Source organism: Cucurbita pepo, chromosome 9 (assembly GCF_057944985.1).
Source record: "Cucurbita pepo subsp. pepo isolate OVF chromosome 9, ASM5794498v1, whole genome shotgun sequence".
In the NCBI taxonomy this organism is placed as follows: domain Eukaryota; kingdom Viridiplantae; phylum Streptophyta; class Magnoliopsida; order Cucurbitales; family Cucurbitaceae; genus Cucurbita; species Cucurbita pepo.
The window spans coordinates 1,026,767-1,047,081 of record NC_141806.1 but is presented as its reverse complement, the minus strand read 5'-3'; the positions used below and the strand labels follow the sequence as shown (position 1 = coordinate 1,047,081).

The window sequence follows — 20,315 nt, the reverse complement described above, 5'->3', positions numbered from 1 at the left end:
ATATATATATATATATATATATATATATATAATTTATCAAATAAATGAATTTTTTTTAAATAAACAAGAATTGTAAATAGTTATCAAACATATTTGGATTTCTAATTAAAAAAAAAACAAATAAAATTAATTTTCAAATCTCCGTAATTTAAAATTTTATTAACCAATAAATACTTTATATATTTTAGGATATAATTTACCAATTTATTTATTTTCCGGTAATTTTATAAAACATTATCCAAGTTTTAAAGAAATAAGCTTCGAAGTAAAATAAAAATTCTGGTCCACTTCTCTTCTTCATCGTCTTCCTCCACAGGAAACAAATCTGCGGTGTCTGAAATGATAAGCAGAGTCCAAAATCTTCCTCCATGGAATCTCTTCCTCTTTCCTCGGTCCTCAGCCCCATCTCTTAACCCTCTGAGAAACCCTAATTTCAGAAAACCTCGGTTCACCATTTCCCTCAATTCCCAATTCTCCGACCATTCCGACGCCGGCCTTCTTTTCCGGCAGAAGATACTCTACCTCGAGAATCACCTTCATGTCGATTTCCGTAAAGCATTCCGTGAAAATCCCGATTCTCGCTCCGCCACTCTCTCCGCCGTCAAGTCCGTTGAGGTCTGTCTCTCTTCCATGGGACTCGAGCTCTCTGCAGTCGGCCGCGTCCTCGACATGTACCCTCAGCTTCTCACTTCAGACCCGGACTATGATCTCTACCCCATCTTCGATTTCCTTCTTAATGAGGTTCAAATTCCATTTCCCGACATTCGGAAATCCATAGTTCGATGTCCTAGACTTCTCGTCTCCGACTTGGACCTTCAATTGCGACCTGCGTTGAAGTTCTTGCGCGATCTAGGTTTCGTTGGGTTGAATGCTATCACGTCCCAGACGACATTGCTACTAGTCTCGAGCGTTGAACATACGCTTCTGCCCAAGATTCATTACCTAGAAAATTTGGGCTTATCGCACAAGGATGTGGTTAATATGGTCTTAAGGTCTCCGGCGTTGTTGACTTATAGCATTCAAAACAATTTGGTTCCTAAAGTGGATTATTTCTTAGGAGACATGAAGGGTGATTTATCGGAATTGAGAAGGTTTCCACAATATTTTTCGTTTAGTTTGGAGAGAAAGATTAAACCGCGCCATCGTTTATTAGTTGAGCATGGATTGTCGCTTTCTTTGTCGAAAATGCTGAAGGTTAGTGATGGGGAGTTCGCTGCAAGGCTGTTAGAAATGCGTTTGCAGTCGTCGACGGCAGATGGTTGAAGTGAGTTACTTGCTTCCTTTAGTTTCATAGTTTCTTCGGATGTGATTATTTATGAAACTATACGTCTATATTAGTGTATTTTCACTGTACATTCTAGAAAAGTAACTATAGAATCTTCAGTCTTTTGTTAAAATTGAAAGTATTTCACTTGATTACCTTGCTTATGGCTCTCTGCAATATAGAAGTGAGTTTGGCTGGACTTGAACAATGATGACTTAGAACCAGTGGCTTGTTACTGTGGACAACTACGTCGAATTATGGATGATAGCGAGTCCATCAATTGATTCTAGTGTAGCTATGGAGTTAACTTTCAAGTGGTATTAGTAAGCTATGCGCATGTTTCATGTTGCTGCAGCCAGTAATAATTCACACAATCCATTTATTGGTAGTTGGCATTAGGACTTCTTTGACGATTTTGTTCGTCAAAGTCTTAGATTGGCGACCAAGTCCCTTATCCTTCTCGTTTCCAAGGGAGGGGCCAACCGTCCCGGTAGAAAGAAGTTAGGTATGAGGTTCAACTGGGTGTCAAGGTACTATTACTTTAAAAACCTCTAATTTTTTGGAAAAGAAATTGAGAAAAGAAGTATGATCTATGATCTTCTATTAGCCGAGTCTCCAGCGCTTAATTCTTTGATAGAGACAGACCAACCGAAACACTTCTTAAGTTCGGAATGTCGATATTTTTATGATGCAAGATCTTGATTGATGCTCCAGCATCTGTACATTTTGTATTGATTGTCCAACTTTCTATGGAATGCCCTCTAGCTCACCATGTTTAACTAGGACTTTGAATCTCAAGAATTTGTAATCTTAGAACGTCTAAGCTTACGCGAATAGGATTTGTTTATACAACTATGTCCTTTAGTACTAGTAATTTATAATTTTAGAAGTATCATTTGGGACAGTGATGATTACCTATCGTAAATGTTCTATGAATCCTATTTTCAATGATACCAACGCATCTTGTTTAACGACTCTTTTGGACATCTTTTCAATTGTGGGATTGACACCGTATGCAGTGTTTTCACCAAATGGATTAGATTCTACATACCACAAGGACCTGTGGTTCTTCAAATGCTAAAACTTGTAGTCCTGGCATCTTGGTATTGAGATAAAAATGATATTCTGTATATACAATTTACAATGCCTGTGTTTAATTAAGTGGTACACATGGTTGTCTGCAACTTATTTGATAATAGGCCTTTCACTTATTTGATGCTTCTTATGAGCTGTCTGGCAACGGTGATTTAGTAGACGATGCTTCACTTGCAACAACGAAAATATCCCTTGGGGGTCTTCTGTGCTTTTCATTTATTTATTTATTTATTTTGCTTTGTAACGAAGATCAACATGTTTTGTGTGAGATCCCACATTTGTTGAAGAGGGGAACGAAAAATTCTTTATAAGGGTGTGGAAACCTCTCTCTAGTAGATGCGTTTTAAAAACAAAAAACCTTTAGGAAAAACTCGAAAGAGAAAGTTCTTAGAAGATAATATCTGCTAGCGGTGAGTTTGGATTGTTTCATTTTGAGTGGGAATTAATCAGATGGTCATAGTCGAGTAGATGGGGTGAAGAAAAAGTGTGCACTGCCTCCAAATATCTATTATTGTTTCTATTATTTTTGAACTGGAATCCCCATCTGTCCCACACACACGTGCTGCTATATGAAATCCTGGATGAATATCGCTGGTGTTAGTTTATGTCAACTTTTTCCTTCCTTCGTGCAGGAACTGTGATTGAAATGATCTTACAGCTCAATCGACAGGAGCAGGCATTGCACCATGTTCATCTGTTAATGCAGGCCTTCACTATTTAACTTGGTTGGAGTTATTTACAAGATTGTACCCATCTTGAGTGAGATCATCAGTCAGAATGTTTGCTGTTTGAACAGAGAATACGCAAAATACAAAGCCTCAACACGTCCGCAATTACCACCATTTGTTGATGCAATGCAGTCCCTGACTACCGTAGTTGGTTGGTTGAGAGACTTGCAAGGTTGGCCCCATTGCAAATCACATCATCACATCTGAAATGTAATTTCCTGTTATCATTACAAGAACTCTCAACTTTTATATTCTAATACCTTGGTCACTGTTTGAAATTCATCAGAAAGAACATGTCGTTGGATTTGCTAAAGGCTCAAACTTTAAGGAAGAAAGGGACGGGTGAACCCCCAAATCAAATGGTAAGGCAATGCCAATCTCTGGCTCATTAATGTTGGACAAGAAATTTTATTTCTAGTGGAAGAAAGATAGTGGGAAAATGGAACAAGATATTGTTCCACCAAAGTTAGAAATAATGAGAGATTTCATAATGCGTGATGATTCATTTGGTTGTTGAAACATGAGCCGTGCAACCCGGTTTCTTGTTGCAGAGATGCATCAATGTCGCAGTTCAGATTACAGGGTACGTTGTCCATTACATGGCAGATTTTGATGGGTACAGTTTGTGAGAGGGCCTATCTCTTTCTCTGTTTCTCGGGACAGCAAATGCAAATTGGGGTCTGCAGTCGTCACCCTCTGGACCCTTTTTTTCTCCCTACAATCAATTTTCTCAGACACAGAGAGAGAGGGGATCCTGTCCCGTTCTTTAATCATTCACCCTCGAAGGATGGGATGAATTTTGATTTGAAATTCATGGTCTTCATTTAATTCTGTCTCTACACAGTATTCATACATTATGGATCTGTTCTGGCTGCTTGTCTCTAACACAGATCTGATTCACAGGAGAACGAATGTTCTGCAGAAGTTAAGTTGGTTACACTTATATTGTGCATTTGATATCATTAGCTTAGTTTATACATCAGGCGTTGAAATGGAAGTGATTTTGGTCTTGGGTATTTGTCATTTGTTTGTTTTCTGCATTGAAGAGTACCCTTCGCCACTACCATTAGTTTCCATTCCGGATCCTTCCAAGGGAGCAAACCCAACCAAATCTCACTTATATTGTGGGCCATTTACTTACCAAATTCTTTAATTACAGACTCATTTTCAGGCTCATAGCTACCCTTTGCTCCTCTGCTGGCCATTTGGGGTAGAAGAAGGTTAATTGGCACTGCCATGTTGATGGGGTTCCTCATCTTTCTTTCTAGGAAGAAGCCAAAACAAATGAGGCTTTTCTGTCAGCATTACATTATGACATAACCCAGTCTGAATTGCTGTCATAACTTGATGACATTATTTGTATGATCTAAGTTGATGAAAATTCCAAAGTTTCACCACCTGGAAAGCCATAAGATTTGGCTGATAGTTTTGGGTCTTGTTGTTCATGATGAAAGGGAGAGAAGAGAATGAAGAGGACAGAGTGTTTGCACAAGTGTGTGAGAAGGGGATCCTAAGTTTGCTTGTTCAGGTAAGCTGTCAAAAGTCACAATAATTCTGCTATTAGGAAGCTGTCAGAGGTCAGTTCTGTAGGGCAAGAAAGGCCGCACGTGGGATTGGCAGAAGAAAGAAACAAATGCCAAAAACTTAACCTCCAAAGAAATTTTAAGACCTTTTTTCGTTGTTTTTGGTGCAGACCAGACCAGACCAGACCAGAAAGGAAGTAAGTTAACGAAGGGGGGAAATTTAGGCGTTGAGCAAGACTGTTACACACAGTTTTACTTGTCAACATTGCCTTCATTTGCTGCTTCTTCCTACTGTTCTTTGTCTGACTACACACACTACACGAAAACAAATCATTGTCACTTTTACTAAATATGTTCATTGATGAATGCAAATTACTGTGATTATCCCATAATACATTTCAAACAGGCAGCTTTCTTTTGTTATATTCATTGAAACCTTCATAAACTAAGAGAATCCCTCTTTTAAAGCTGAATATAGCTCAATGAAGGAAGCTTTTATTGTCATCTGTAAGACTGAAGGGTTTGATTCTCCAATCTCCACCCCACATTTGTCTGACTTTTTTCTTTAAAAGAAAATCCCTTTAATTTTTTCTCGTTCTTACTTGTGTAACAGCCCAAGCTAGCTATTGTCTTTTTTTGGGCTTTTTTCTTCGGGGCTCTACCTGGAAGTTTCAAAACGTGTCTACCATGGAGAAAATCTAACCCTACTCGAACCAATGTCTCGCACCGTTCGTTGATTGGATTTGATATCATTTGTAACAATCCATGTTTACCACTAGTAAATATTATCTTCTTTGGTCCGTTACGTATCATCGTTAGTCTCACGACTTTAGGGATAGATTTCTACACCCTTATGAGGAATGTTTCGTTTCCCTCTCCAATCGATGTGAGACCTCACAATCCATCCTCTTGGGAGCTCATCGTCCTCACTAGCACAATGTCTGATGTCTAGCTCTAATGTCATTTGCAACAGTTCAAGCTCACCATTAGTAGACATTGTCCACTTTGGTCCGTTACCTATTGCCATCAGCTTTACAATTTTAAAACGCATCTACTAGGGAGAAGTTTACACACTCTTATAAAGAGTGCTTCGTTATCTTCTCCAATCGATATGTGATCTCCCAAATGGTAAATGTGATTGATCTCTTCAAAAACACGTTTACAAAGTAAGCACAGTGATACCAGCTCATTGGGAGTCCCACTGTCAATAAAAGGAGTACTTCCAAAGAAAAGGGCAGGGTGTGTTTTATTTGGTACTGCAACCATTAACTCAAAATCTCATGAAATCTCTTTCTTCTTCCTCTTTTGTTTTGGTTGGCTTGTTAGCAAGTAAAACCAAACCATGAAGGCAAGAACAGTAAAAGGGGTGTTCTTTTATGATCCTAAAAGAAGCAAAGTTGAAAAGTACCTGAAAGGGGATTTTGGTTGTGTGCATAAAGCCAAATGGAGTATAGATATCCAGAGCTACAAGATTAGATTGGTAGATGGCTTAGGAAAGCAGGGCAGATGAAGAAGCATGAGTGTGAGATGTTTGGGTCAGAGAGTTTGATATGTCATTAATGGAGATAGTGTGTTGCTTGGTTAGTAGTTGTTGTTCAAACCTCCCTTTCTTGACCATTACTGTTCACTCCATTGTCACAGTTGATAGTACATTCCTGATACACTGTGCCAAACAATGCCAAATAATGAATTGAATGAAACCTCTGATTTCGGGATTCCCAATGAGATAAATAATAATCATAAAGAGAGAACAAGAAAGATGATCACTCTCTAATTTATGCTTCCAAGTTTGTTTGTTTCAATACTGTTGCAGATGTAAGCCCGAAGCCATTCATGTAATTTTCAGGTACATTCCTTAACATCAAAATATCTACTTTTTTTTTCCCTTTCTTTTACTGGTTTTCTAGTTTGGCCCCTTTTTAACTTCTCCTCCCTTCTTTGTACATCATATGTGCGGTGTGCGGCGGGATTGGCCGGGCCAGCACTGAGCCACGAAGGGGGTAGACACAGGGCAGTGTACCAGCAAGAACGTTGGGCCCAGAGGAATGAGTGCCAATGAATACACTGGGCCCCAAAAGAGGGCAAATTGTGAGATCACACGTCGGTTGGAGAAAAGAACGAAACATATTTTATGAAGGTGTGGAAGCCTCTTCTTAGCCGAACATGTTTTAAAAACTTTGGGAAGAAGCCTAAAAAGGACAATATCTGCTATTAGATCATTAAAAAGGACAAAAGCTTGATCTTAACACCCTTCCTCGCTTGGAGGTACTAGGATTCAAACACGTTTAAGTTGATAGATTTACGATGGTATCGGAAACTATTATGTTTAAAGAATTTATCTTTGGTATAAGCATGCGAGGTCGTGTGAACGTTTGAAACATTCTCTACAACCTCTCCAACTTCAATCTTGAGTGTGATAGACAATGTTTCTCAGCTGTAGGAGGCAGGCAGGCAGGGCAGCATTCTAATAACTAAGGTGTCAAACTCAAAGCTAACTGTGTTTGTCGGTTTCTGAAATGCCTACCATAACCAATATAGCCTACCAGGGACAGCCATCCCCCAAGACTAAAACCACCAACTACTTCTTAGCAGTCTCGTAATTTTAAAATGCGTATGTTCGGGAAAGTTTTTCACACCCTTATAAGAAATGTTTCGTTTCTCTCTTCCATCGAGGTGAGATCTCACAATCCACTCCCTTAGGAGACCCAGTGTCCTCGCTAACATACCGCCTAATGTCTGGCTTTGATACCATTTATAGCAGCCCAAGTCCACCGCTAGCAGGTATTGTTTACCTTAGCCTGTTACGTATCGTTGTCAGCCTCACAGTTTTAAAAAGCGTCTATTAGGGAGAAGTTTCTACACCCTTATAAGGAATGTTTTGTTCCCCTCTCCAACCACCTAGCGTCCTTGCTAGCACACTGCCCAATATCTAGCTTTAATACCATTTGTACCAGCTCAAGTCTACCACTAGCAGATATTGTTCGCTTTAGCCCGTTACATATCGCTATTAGCTTCACAATTTTAAAACGCGTCTATTAAGGAGATGTTTCCACACCCTTACAAAGAATACTCAATTCCTCTCTCAATCTCACGTATAATTATAGAAATGTATTACATATCAGTTAAATGACATGAACAAGAGAGCCAGGGAGATATGTAATGAATGAGATAAATATGAGGTTCATCGAGAAATGTGCATACTCAAATAATCAACGTTATCGAAGTAGATAGACATAGTTGCGTACTCATTATATTACGAAATATGTGGACCAAATAGACACAAACTTGAACGTATCGTAGTCCACTCCATCAAAGTCAGAGCCAAACGCCCCATGAAAATCAAGACACACACACACACAACCTTGCTTTCTTGTTTCTAAGAAACATCTTAATCATTCAAAAGAGAAACCCCTTCCCCACCCCATTAAGTTCATCTGCTATCTTGTTGATATGATAGCGTAGAACAGTTCCATTTCAATTTCTTATTAAATTCCTAGCAGTTATGAACGCATTCAGATTGGACAAAGAAAGATGCATAAGATTTGTTTGGTTTGATTTCTCCACTGACTTTTCAGACATTCATAAATAGAAATATAGCCGTACACATTAATATCATTAATATCTCCTTCATGTTTGACACAAACTGTCCTATAAATTTCACTTTTGTTTCCCTTTACAAGTTTAATATCAAGAATTCAACAGATCAAAAACCAAAATCAAGCCAAATAAATCCAAACTTGAAGTTCGTCAGCATGTTCATGTTCTTGTCTTCTCTTCAATCAGCTTGAAAACAACACTTATTGTTACTGTTTACCCTCCTCTAAAGTTTCCCCTTCTTCGTACACTGCAATATTCCATTTCTTTCCAACCCATTTCTTATTGATCTTCATTTTCATCATCATTTCAAGTTTTTGGCCTATAAATCTGAAAAAGATGCAAACTTTCTTGTCCTAAAGCCACTAAAATGGGTATGTTAGATGATGATCATGATGATCATGATGATTTTGGAGTTGGGGTTGAGGAAAGTTTGAATCTTGATCTTAATCGTGCCATTGTTTCTTCCTCTCAAGAGAGTTCTGAAGTTCTTGAAAATGGGAGAGGTTTTTGGAACTTCCCATTTTCATGTGAGTCCATCACTAGAAGCTCAGAGACTGATTTCAGTGATGGGTTTGTTGAAAACATGAACGAGCCCTTAAATAAAGCCAGTGGGGCTCAGTCTAGGCTCTGTGCTAGAGGCCATTGGAGGCCTGCTGAGGACACCAAATTGAGAGAGCTTGTAGCCCTTTATGGCCCCCAAAACTGGAACCTCATCGCCGAGAAGCTCGAGGGAAGATCCGGTAAGATTTCCAAAACTCACGTAAATTTCCATACCCTTGTAATGAATAGTTACTCAATTTCTCTGTTTTGGGTTATGCAGGGAAGAGCTGTCGACTGCGATGGTTTAACCAATTAGATCCGAGGATTAATAGAAGGGTGTTTAGTGAGGAAGAAGAAGAGAGGCTAATGCAGGCTCATAGGATATATGGAAACAAATGGGCGATGATTGCGAGGCTTTTTCCGGGAAGAACGGATAACGCTGTAAAGAATCATTGGCATGTCATAATGGCGAGGAAGTATAGAGAGCAGTCTCCTTCATATAGAAGGAGGAAGCTGAGCCAATCTGTTTATAGAAAAATGGAAGAAGATTTGAGTTTCCTCGTACTTCCCAAAGAACAAGACAACCGGCACCCGACAGCTCGTTCTCCTTTTGGTGCTGTTGATTATGGCTTTTTAACCCAAATGGCCACTGCTGGAGGAGAATCAATGAACAGTCATCATAGGCTTAATCAACCCTTCTTCAGCTCATGTTCTCCGCTTTCAACTCTTAATGTTCTTCCAGGTTTGTTCGTCGATTAGATTGAAGTTATGATATTGTCTACTTTAAATATAAGCTCTCGTAACTTTGCATTGGACTTTTCCGTAAGACCTCATACCAATGGAGATGTGGGACTCCCTCCCATTAATCCTCCCTAGAGCCTCTCCTGAAGTCTATGTAGTCCTCGAATAGCTTCTCCTTAATTGAGACTCGACTCCTTTCTCTAGAGCCATCGAACAAAGTACACCCTTAGTTCAACACATAAGTCACCTTTGACTACACCTTCGAGACTAGCAATTTCTTTGTTCGACTCATGAGGATTCTACTGACATGACTAAATCAAGGGCATGACTCTAATACTATGTTAGTAATCACTGGTCTCCACAATAGTATCATATTGTCCACTTTGACCATAAACTCTCATTGTTTTGCTTTGTTCGAAGGCTTCCCCAAAAGGTTTCGAATCCCCGTAATAGTATGATATTGTCCACTTTGAGCTTAAACTCTTGTGATTTTGCTTTGGGCTTCCCCAAAAAGTCTCGTACCAATGAAAATGTATTCCTTACTTATAAACTCATGATCGTTTCCTTAATTCCAATGTGGAACTCTCTTCCGACGATCCTCCAAAACGTCTTTTCTTATCCAATGTTTGAAGGTTTGATGGTGTGTGCAGATCCCAAGGGCAGATTTTGGGAAGGAACAGGCCATGGATTTGTGGAACCACGCAGCCACCGCCAATACCAGCCATATAACACGGCGGCGTTAGCATCCAACGACGGCGTAGGCGGCTCACAAGTGGCCACATCTCACGTTCTAAGAGGTGGATCTTCATCAGTAACGGTGGAGACAACAAAACAAGCACCACCATTTATCGACTTTCTTGGGGTTGGAGCCACATGAAGAGGGTGAATCTCAGATGGGATTTCAAAGGATTAGAGAGGTAACTGAAGAATATGGAACCAACATTACAGAGTGGTGGAACATATGATATTATCCTAAATGTTCTTCGTGCTTTGTTTTCCTTATTAAGGTTACTTTCTTTTGTTATCCTTAATCTCCTCGACGTGTACTGTTTTATGCCTTTCAAGTCAAGAAACTTCTGGCAATCAGCTACGCACCTTTCCTTGCTTGATCGATTGGAGCTCCATTAAATGTTTAACGTCCTTATTATCTTTTATGATAACGAAAAATTGGTATCTTCTATATTTGTTGAACTAAAATACTCTTAAAACATCTTAACGACGAAGAAGAAAGGAAGAACCATTCTATAAATCGACTAGTTTTATCTACCGAACTAGGAAGCTTGACCTTGAAAACAAACTCTGAGTGAGTAATTCAACCATTAAAAATTTGTGGGGATGAAAGTTTGAACCCTCTGACCTTAGAAAATTTATGTGAGGTCCTATGTAGTTGGAGAGGGTAATGAATCATTTCTTATAAAGATGTGTGTGTGAGACACCATATCGGTTAGAGAGCATAATGAAACATTTCTTCTAAGGGTGTGGAAACGTCTTCCTAAGCGGCGATTGCGCCAGCGAGGATGCTGGACCCCCTCTTTCCCTAAGCATTCCTTGTAAGCATGTGAAAACCCTAATAGACGCATATTTATAAGGGTGTGGAAATATCTCCCTAGCTAGTGTCTGTGTCTGTGGCTGAGTAGTGCTAGTGAGGATGTTGACACCCTCTTTCCTCGAGTATTCCTAATCGATAATTCTCATTAAATAATTTTGGGAGTGACCTAATCGATAGGGATTTATTCTCATTAATTAATTTTCGGGTGATTCAATCGACACCTATTAGAAAGTGATTTTGAAGTTGAAAAATTTTGGATTATTTTCATTAAATAATTTTTTTTTATCCCAATTCTAAATATAAAATTAATAGTTATAAAGGTTGAGATTAATTATTAAAAAATTATAAATAATCCATAAAATTAATTATCTTAATTTTAACTTAAATTGAATGAAACGATGAATATTATAAACTAAATTAATTAAACCCAACGACAGCGTTTTGTCCAAGTTTATCTCCCCAAATTTAAGAGCTCAATTAATTGCCCAAGCCCATAGGGTAGAAATAGATCATAAAATATCTTATTTGAAAGCAATTTAAATATCTCTAAAATCAATTATTTTATAACTTATTTTTATTTTAAAATAAAAAAGATTAATCAACCCTAATATTTAAATCTATAATATTAATAATAACGATAACAAGACAACTAATGATATAATATATTAATAACAAGTAGTCCAAGAATAAATAATATTATCTTATATATATATATATATATATATATATATATATTTTATAGATATTTTAATTAGAGACCTTATTAAATTGAAAGAGCATGAACCATTTTTACAATTAAAAAGTTTTTTTTTGGGTTTGAATTTCAAATTTGGAAATTTAGAAAAAAAAATCCAATATATTATATATATATATATATACTTTAGCAAAGGATTAATTCTTTGCTTCTATAAGGGAACGAATTTGAATAAGAATCTTAAAAAATATATCACAAAATTAAAGATTCCCAATAAGAATTCTACATGTTGGATGATGAAAGTCTCATGTCGCTAATTTAGGGAATGATCATGTGTTTATAAGTGAGAAATACTAACTACATTGGTATGAGGTCTGTTGTATAAGTCCAAAGTAAAGCCACGAGAGCTTATGCTCAAAATAGACAATATTGTACCATTGTGGAGAGTCGTGTTCGTCTAACGATACAAAAATACCCTTTTGTTGGAATTACTTAAACACCCTTTACTTAATCCTCCAAGCCAATTGACATTTTTAAAATATTCTTGTTGGTAGCATGAAGTGGTTGGAGGAATGGAAGTCATTTCTCATCTTCTTCTAGCTTCCTCTCTCTCTCCTTTCATCTTTAAATATCCCTCCATTTATCCGCTCTGCTATTCAGACAAGATTCAAACGCAAAACAGAGTATGGTGGGTGTCTCTGTTTTTCAATCGCCTTTTTTTGAGTATGTTATGCCTTTCTCTAAAGGGTTGTTTTTGTTTGTTGGGTTCAGGAAAGTGCTGAGATTCGTAGATGGGAAGGGTATGTGGACTGGCGGAAGAGGGCGGCTGTGAGAGGCCGCCATGGGGGGATGATTGCAGCATCCTTTGATTTGGGTATTACCAAAGTTGTTTGAAGAATTGGGTTTTGATCTGTTTTGGAGAAGATTTGATGAATGTTTGGTGTTTTTGTGTGTGTGTGTTTTTTTTTTGTAGTTGCGGAGATATTGGAGCATTTGGCGTTTTCGGCAAATGCAAGCAATTTGGTGATGTATTTGTCTCGTTACATGCACTTTTCTATGTCAAAATCGGCTAACAATGTCACCAATTTCATGGGAACTGCCTTTCTCCTTGCCCTCCTTGGTGGCTTCCTTTCTGATGCCTTTTTCACCTCTTATCTCATCTTCCTCATTAGTGCTGCCATTCAATTACTCGTAATTATCCCTCTCTCCCTTTCTCTCTTTTACTTCCTTTTTTTTTTTTACTTTTTTACTCTTTTTACCCTAACCCGAGTGAAAAAACCGATCGTTTTTTACTTCAACGACATGCGTAAAAGAGGTTGAACCACTAATATTGGTAATTGATGCACTCGTGGAGAGATTTGAACTGATAATATTTTAGTCAAAGATTTATGCTTAATATTTATTGTCATGCAAAGACAATCATAATCTTGTTTACCTTATTGGTCGTGTTTGTGTTTTTTCTTCATACGTTATTGGTCCTCTACCTTAATCGGAAACGTCCAATCAGAAGGTGTCTATTTACGGTATTTGTCTAACATGTTGTTGCCTCTTATAAACCTTTTTGGTTGGTTTAGAGGCGTCTCGAGATACTTAAGCCCGTTTGATTAATATTTAGTAGGTAAGTGGCAGCGAATAGGATGAGCGAAATCGAACACGTGGCACCAAGTGTGTCCACATTTGTGATAGTGCATTTTCATCTTGTAAAAGTCATAATTCTTTTATCAGTAGCTAAGTCTAAGGCCAAGCATTTGACCAGGGGTGGGCAATTTTGCTGATACAAGTAAAGATGCCATCGCTGAAGCCTCCTCCATGTGATCAACAAGCGAACCCCGCCGTGGTGTGCCAAGAAGCGAGCGGTGGCAAAGCAGCAATGTTGTTTACTGGGCTATATCTGGTGGCGTTGGGCGTCGGTGGCATAAAGGGGTCGCTACCGTCGCATGGGGCGGAGCAATTTGATGATAGTACACCACAGGGCAGGAAAATGAGATCCACTTTCTTCAACTACTTCGTGTTTTGTCTGTCATGTGGTGGGCTTATTGCAGTCACATTGGTGGTGTGGGTTGAAGACAACAAAGGGTGGGAGTGGGGCTTTGGAATTGCAATGCTCAGCATATTCTTGTCCATGGTTGTCTTCTTTGCAGGCTCCCCTCTTTACCGCAACAAAATACCTACTGGAAGTCCACTCACAACAATTAGCAAGGTAGTTATACCATAACATTTCAGGATTATTGGGAGTGTGAGTCCCACATTGGTTAATTTAGTGGAAGATCATGGGTTTATAAGTAAGGAATACTATCTTCATTGGTATGAGGCCTTTTGGGGAAGCCCAAAGCAAAGCCATGAGAGCTTATGCTCAAAGTGGACAATATCATACTATTGTGGAGAGTCGTCATTCCTAACAAAAATGAAGTTAATTGAACCAACTTCTGGTGTTTTAACTGATCATCAGGTCTTAGTAGCTGCAATGTTTGGTTGCTGCGTTCGGCCGAGCTCACGAAACTCGATAGCGAGTATAGCCATGAGTCCAGCTCCTGATGGAAAAGAAGCTAAACAGAATGAAGAAGGAAGAGATTCAACAGATGTTGTGGATGAACCATCGAAGAGTCTCAAGTTTCTAAACAATGCAGTTGTGAAAAAGCCATTCCATTCAGCATTAGAATGTACAGTTAAAGAAGTTGAAGAAGTGAAGATTGTGTTGAAAATTCTACCAATATTTGGTTGCACTATCATCCTCAACTGCTGTGTGGCTCAGCTCTCTACATTTTCAGTTGAACAAGCATCAACAATGAACACCAAAATAGGCTCCTTTAAAGTTCCACCTGCATCTCTCCCCATATTCCCTATTCTCTTCATCATGCTCCTTGCCCCGATATACGATCACGTAATCATCCCGTTTGCTCGAAGGATAACGAAAACCGAAATGGGAATCAGTCAGCTCCAAAGGATAGGAGTTGGGTTAATTTTCTCTATTGGAGCCATGGCAGTTGCAGCAGTTGTCGAGACGAAGCGCAAGAGAGTAGCCACCGAACATGGTCTAGTCGACTCCGGTCAACCATTGCCGATCACATTCCTTTGGATCGCCATCCAGTACTTGTTTCTTGGATCAGCAGATCTTCTCTCCTTGGCTGGATCATTGGAATTTTTCTTCACAGAAGCACCTGCAAGCATGAGATCCTTGGCCACATCTCTTTCCTGGGCTTCTATGGCTATGGGGTTTTACCTTAGCTCGGTGGTCGTATCGATCGTCAACAACGTCACGGGTAACTCCAATCACCATCCATGGCTATCTGGAAAAAACATAAACCATTATCACCTTGAGAGATTCTACTGGTTGATGTGTGTTGGGCAATTCAGTACAAGTACAGACCAAAATCACAACAATAGGTGAATGACTATATATGTATATATGTGATGCAATAATACTTGCAGGTTCCACCCATTTATTCTAACACATTCATAAACACTGCAAATGCTCTCATCTTTCAGCTGGCATAACATAGAATGGGAGAGTAACTTTTTGTGTTTGTGAATCTCGTTTATTGTCCTCTTTGGGGTTTTCAATTCGGGTTTTCCACACTCTTTTTTGTTTTGGATCTTCAAAATAATTTTGGGGGAGGTCCGTACCCTAGGAATCCCTTATGATACACCAAATCTGGTTCGGTTATTGACAGAGTGAATAGATCTTGGGTATAAATGGTGTTTCGTTCTCCTCCACAACTAATGCGGGATATCACAATCCACGGGGGCCAATGTCCTCGTTGGCACTCTTTCCTTTCTCCCAATGTGGGACCCTGCCAAATCCATCCTCTTTGGAGCCCGTGTCCGTACTGGCACACTGCTTCGTGTCTACCATGATACCATTCGTAACGACCCAAGTCCACCGCTAGCAGAAATTATCCTCTTTGGGCTTTTTCTTTCGAGCTTCCCCTCAAGGCTTTATAATCCGTTTACCAGATATTGTTCTCTTTGGGCTTTCCCTTTCGGGCTCCCCTTCAAGACTTTAAAACCCGTCTACCAGATATAAATATTGTCCTCTTCGGGCTTTCCCTTTCGGGCCTCCCCTTAAGGCTTTAAAACCCATCTACCAAATATTGTCCTCTTTGGGCTTCACCTCAAGGCTTTAAAACCCGTCTACCAGATATTGTCTTCTTTGGGCTTTCCTTTCGGGCTTCCCTTCAAGGCTTTAAAACCCATCTACTAGCTTATAAAAAGTATTTCATTCTCCTCATCAACCCTCCCCAACCAAGGTGGGATTCTCACAATCCACCCCCCTTCGGGGCCCAACGTCCTTAATGGCACACCGTCTCGTATCTACCCCTTTGGGGAACAACCTCTTCGCTAGCCTGGTGTCTACCTTTGATGTCATTTGTAACGGCCCAGGCCCACCGCTAACAGATATTGTCCTCTTTGGACTTTCCCTTTCGAGCTTCCTCTCGAGACTTCAAAACACATCTGCTAAGGGAAGGTTTCCACACCCTTTTAAAGAAAATTTGGTTCTCCTCCCCAACAACCAAGTAGGATATCACAGTCTGAATCTTATTATCAATCTCTTGTGTTTGAACACGAGAATGGTCACTACTCAACACACAACTCAAGTCTAATAAGTTTCATAGTCACCTAGTTCCTTACACACCATCATCATCAACCGATATCTCAAATACTATTTGAAAAAAAAAAAAAAAAAAAACACGAGTAAATATATAAATATATTCAACCAGTAGCTTGTCTATAAACTTATAAAAATACATTCTTTACGAACAATCTATATACATATTATAAGACTAACTATAAATCGTCAACGATGATAGCTTGGATTACCGATCGAGATCATATACAATAATTTATTTAATTTATTTAAAATCACAAATTGTTCTATCTTTTTCCAATCTACCTTTTTGGGTGGAATGTAAAGTTGCTTTCACTTTTCAAAAACTTTGCTTCTAAGATACCTTCTCCAAAAACCATGCATTATTTATTATTTATTTATTTGCACTTCCATTAATAACATATTATTCTGACTCATACTTCCAATTCCTATCAAATAATTTATAGTAAAAATAGTCTCATACTCGAATTCTCGTGATCGGTCCCAGGGTCAAACTGGATTCTGGGTTCGCCCTATAGGGATCCTCTGCCTACTCCCTGTTTGGCTCATTCCCTTTGTCGGCTCTTTATCGGGATACTATTACCTAGGTTCGTAAAGTTTGAATGGATGACAGAGTGTAGGTGGTAAGTAGTTACATGGAACAGTGCTTTGCCCGTAGACGATTTTTCAACTCTCGCGAGAACTGTAGAAGTTTGTGTTGTGTACGAAGTCTTTTGACAATATCGTATCATTATGAAGATTCGTAACTCGTAACATGAATTACCTATAATCTTGTTCGTGGATTTGAAGCTATCTTGAAAAGGAGATGGGAAGCATGATAATGAAAGTTTATGGCATCACATGCAATTGGGTCCCTTAATCACAATGAATCTTAGTGTAGAACAACAAAATGTGGTCTCTAAGTCTCCATACTATCACAGCCATATATCAGAATCAAAGCTTAGCTCAACCAGCACTTTAAGGCATCTATACCTCTCGATTCCAGGTATAGAATAGTCATCGACTCGTAGGAAAAGAGGCAAAGAAAACGATCGAAACCGAGCTAGGGAATCAACTTCATCCATATCCATATCTGCAAGTTTTTGTTGAAGCAAGAATCTAGCGCGAAGGAAGGGTATATCTCGATTGTAATAATAATGTACAGAAAAGCATGACAGAGAAAAATGCTCCAACCTACAAACATGGGTGTTCATGTCTGATGTCGGGTCCAGATTTGTCTTCCTACTGGAAAACAACAATAATTTCCACTCTAATTTTAGGTTAATTAGTCTCAAGAACAGAATAATTGGGATTTGGGTTTGTTTAATGGCATCGTTTTTGATCTAAGAACTAAGCAATCTCTCGGAATTTCATAGCCCGAGAAAAAGCTGCTGGATTTGCCTGCAAAAGCGAGTAACTTTCATGGTGATGTTCTTCTTTTCCCTTTGAATTTTGTTGGAAAGAGCTGAAAAGTCCGCCATTGATGGAGCTTGCTGCAGCTTTTTCGTTTGGATCATCCAGTTTCATTGTCTTCGGAATCAAGAAACAGGGTTGTTCATAATTGCTCTGTTTCACACTTCTCTCATCTCTTAACCGTTTCCCCAAAACAGAGGAATTTGTTAACGAACTTTCACTGTTGGGATTAACTACCGTCCAAGAAGGCGGCGCTGTGTACCCCCAGTACGGTGGTGCAGGGTAATACGTCACTGGATACACCGGCGGGGTGAATGGCGGCGGAGATATTGAATAATAAGGCCATGGAAAAGGGACAATCTTTTTCACTACTGATTGCTGTGAAGTGATTTTACTTCCATTCTCCGACGAATTGGAGGCTGTAATTGACTGTTCATCTCCATTTTCAGTACCAACGAGAAACCCATTTGAAGAATCTGAGCCAAAAGTGAGAAAGGTTCCATTTCCGCCGTCGGGAATTAATAACTGATGGAAATGTGAAGAAGATGAGGTTTTGTTCTTCCGTCGGCCGGCGCCGACGGGAACGTTTCTCATTGTCCCGCCGGCCGTCCAGTATCTTTGACAATTCTTGCAAAAATGACGAGGTTGGTTGACATTGTAGTTGTTGTAGTAACAGAATTTGGTGTCCGTGCTGTTACATCGAGGACAAGGGAGGATTTTGTCTGGTTTTTTTAAGGTTTTATTGTCAGGGGACATGCTTGTATCGCTCTCTTCTTCCTTTTTTCCAGCTTTTGGTGATGAAATTTCTCTTTCTACTGATGGGTTCTCACTGATTACCGATGTCGTTTGCTCTGTGCTCTGTTTTTCACTGCCATTCCCCTGTTCTTCACATGAAGTTTCCTGCAGAAGAACATTCAAATTTCACGTCTTAAAACAGAGTAGTATCAGACGAAACTCGGTTCAATCTTTGAACTTCATTATCCAAGAATCAAATCCTGTTCTTGCTTAGAGAATGATGAACAAGCAACTAAAAATGATTAAAATGGAAAGAAAACGAAAACCCAGAACGAAAAAGCTCCATTTTTGGATTCTGAAACGCCATGAAAAACAGAGACTCAATAAACAGAGACTCTGAAACGAAACGAATTGCAGAAGAACTCCAACCTTCTGGGAATCATTAAGAACAGTAGCTGCTGAAGAAGCAAATTTGGATTCAGAATCATCATCGACATGGTTGAATGGCAAAGAAATCGTCTTCCCAAATAGCTTGATTGTTGGGTCTCTGACTTCGACTTCAGCCATTTTCGTTCTCGGATTTAAACGAACAAACAAACGAACAAAGCCAGAGAATCTGTTCTTCAAATCTCTTTGTTTTTCAGTTTTAATCGAAGTGTTCTTCCTGATCTTTGCTGTTTGTTTGGTGATCTATGGAGAGAAAATTGAGATATACAGAGAGGATATAGAGAAGGGGGGTGTGAAATGGAGAAGGTGGGCGGTTCCACGTCAGCAATGGTAGAAACGTTATGAACCACAATTTCATGTGGCCATATAGATCTTTATTGTGCTGTTAGATTCCCCACATTGGTTAAAAAGATAGTGTTGTGCTGTTTCATCCTTTTTATTCCATGTCAGCATCGCCACGTCACTCCTCCCCAATTAATTTTTTTTAATTTACTTTTTTTTTTTTTTTTTGCATTAAATTAAATTCTACCGTCACAAATGATAGAGATGATCTCTCGAATGCTAAAGTGAAGAAATTCAACTAAGAGTGGGTAAATGGTGGGAGTAATTATGACTTTTTTAAGGTATCCAAATACCTCGTCATCTAATTAGTGATGTGCATAAGTGGATTAACGAGATTTTTACTGACCATATCTACTATCGAGCGAAACCACAACTAAGGGAATGAGCTTGATAGAATCAATAGGAAAAGAAGACCGTGTTGAGCTTGACTCTAGTTTGACTTTGTGAAATGACTTGAGAGGTGTAAGATAAATGGGAGTCGGAAGGTGAGAGTGAAATACCACTGCCCCTCTTTTTGGTCCCAAAGCATATTTCAATGGTCGATCCAAACGGAAAACAATATCAAGCGGAGAGTTTGGGTAGGGACATTGCTTTTTGTTGAAAAGCCTTTAACTTTTGTGGGGTTTAATGCTTCAAAGTGCAATTGGACACTCTTCTACTTCAAATTTACCCATATGTTAAAAATAATTATTTTTCTAAATAAAATAAATAATTTATTACCCACGTGTCCCCTTGGGATTGGCTGTCATTCTTGACATTGTTTTTTTTTTCTTTATTTAATTTTTTTTAGAAAAATATCTCAATGCATAATTGATAATAATGGAAGAGTAAAAGAAAAATAACAGAAAAATCTTTAGCCATATTTGAAACTGATAGATATTTTTTCTCTCATAATTTCGGAATTCAATCATTATAGTTTGTCCGTATAACATTTTTTTTCCTATTAAATAAAGTATTTATTTTTATATATACGTACAAAATCGTCATTATAGAGCTTAAACTCACTCTCTTAATGTTTCTCAATGATAATTGTTATGTATTAAATTAGACCACAATAACGTA

The 20,315-nt window shown here is 38.7% G+C and overlaps 4 protein-coding genes across 6 annotated transcripts; 3 read left to right on the top strand and 1 right to left on the bottom strand.

Annotated features, from left to right (window-relative positions):
* Positions 1 to 247: 247 nt before the first annotated feature.
* Positions 248 to 3,259, top strand: EMB93 (Mitochondrial transcription termination factor family protein). Of its 2 annotated transcripts, XR_015422533.1 has the most exons (3): positions 248 to 1,264; positions 2,992 to 3,061; positions 3,156 to 3,259. XR_015422533.1 is itself a non-coding variant. In XM_087127248.1 (2 exons), exon 1 carries the CDS (start codon positions 340 to 342, stop codon positions 1,261 to 1,263), a length of 924 nt encoding a protein of 307 aa, XP_086983374.1. In that variant the 5' UTR covers positions 249 to 339; the 3' UTR covers position 1,264; positions 2,992 to 3,259. The 2 variants fall into 2 exon arrangements, 1 of the variants encoding a protein (XP_086983374.1); XM_087127248.1 differs by having other exon boundaries at positions 249 to 1,264; positions 2,992 to 3,259.
* A 5,024-nt stretch (positions 3,260 to 8,283) lies between these two features.
* On the top strand, positions 8,284 to 10,668 carry LOC111802631 (transcription factor MYB117-like). Of its 2 annotated transcripts, none has more exons than XM_087126781.1 (3): positions 8,284 to 8,947; positions 9,028 to 9,489; positions 10,121 to 10,668. In XM_087126781.1, the coding sequence occupies exons 1-3, from the start codon at positions 8,575 to 8,577 to the stop codon at positions 10,363 to 10,365; spliced, it is 1,080 nt and encodes a 359-aa protein (XP_086982907.1). In that variant the 5' UTR covers positions 8,284 to 8,574; the 3' UTR covers positions 10,366 to 10,668. The 2 variants fall into 2 exon arrangements, with proteins under 2 accessions (XP_086982907.1, XP_023542831.2); XM_023687063.2 differs by having other exon boundaries at positions 8,285 to 8,947; positions 10,139 to 10,668.
* Positions 10,669 to 12,277: 1,609 nt separating this feature from the next.
* LOC111801594 (protein NRT1/ PTR FAMILY 4.6-like) lies at positions 12,278 to 15,119 on the top strand. The gene is made up of 5 exons (XM_023685625.2): positions 12,278 to 12,419; positions 12,503 to 12,605; positions 12,705 to 12,922; positions 13,488 to 13,931; positions 14,181 to 15,119. The coding sequence occupies exons 1-5, from the start codon at positions 12,417 to 12,419 to the stop codon at positions 15,117 to 15,119; spliced, it is 1,707 nt and encodes a 568-aa protein (XP_023541393.2). The 5' UTR covers positions 12,278 to 12,416.
* A 2,317-nt stretch (positions 15,120 to 17,436) lies between these two features.
* LOC111801567 (cyclic dof factor 1) lies at positions 17,437 to 19,220 on the bottom strand. Its single transcript, XM_023685594.2, has 2 exons — positions 18,894 to 19,220; positions 17,437 to 18,629 (listed from the first exon to the last, which is right to left on the bottom strand). Exons 1-2 carry the CDS (start codon positions 19,029 to 19,031, stop codon positions 17,667 to 17,669), a joined length of 1,101 nt encoding a protein of 366 aa, XP_023541362.2. The 5' UTR covers positions 19,032 to 19,220; the 3' UTR covers positions 17,437 to 17,666.
* Positions 19,221 to 20,315: the final 1,095 nt, after the last annotated feature.

Coding starts and splice junctions, on each gene's coding strand:
- EMB93 (XM_087127248.1), top strand. CDS start 340: ATGATAAGCAGAGTCCAAAATCTTCCTCCATGGAATCTCTTCCTCTTT.
- LOC111802631 (XM_087126781.1), top strand. CDS start 8,575: ATGGGTATGTTAGATGATGATCATGATGATCATGATGATTTTGGAGTT. Junction 8,948..9,027: donor GAAGCTCGAGGGAAGATCCG/GTAAGATTTCCA, acceptor TGGGTTATGCAG/GGAAGAGCTGTCGACTGCGA. Junction 9,490..10,120: donor AACTCTTAATGTTCTTCCAG/GTTTGTTCGTCG, acceptor CAATGTTTGAAG/GTTTGATGGTGTGTGCAGAT.
- LOC111801594 (XM_023685625.2), top strand. Junction 12,606..12,704: donor TGCAGCATCCTTTGATTTGG/GTATTACCAAAG, acceptor TTTTTTTTGTAG/TTGCGGAGATATTGGAGCAT. Junction 13,932..14,180: donor CACTCACAACAATTAGCAAG/GTAGTTATACCA, acceptor ACTGATCATCAG/GTCTTAGTAGCTGCAATGTT.
- LOC111801567 (XM_023685594.2), bottom strand. CDS start 19,031: ATGGCTGAAGTCGAAGTCAGAGACCCAACAATCAAGCTATTTGGGAAG. Junction 18,630..18,893: donor TTCTTAATGATTCCCAGAAG/GTTGGAGTTCTT, acceptor GTTCTTCTGCAG/GAAACTTCATGTGAAGAACA.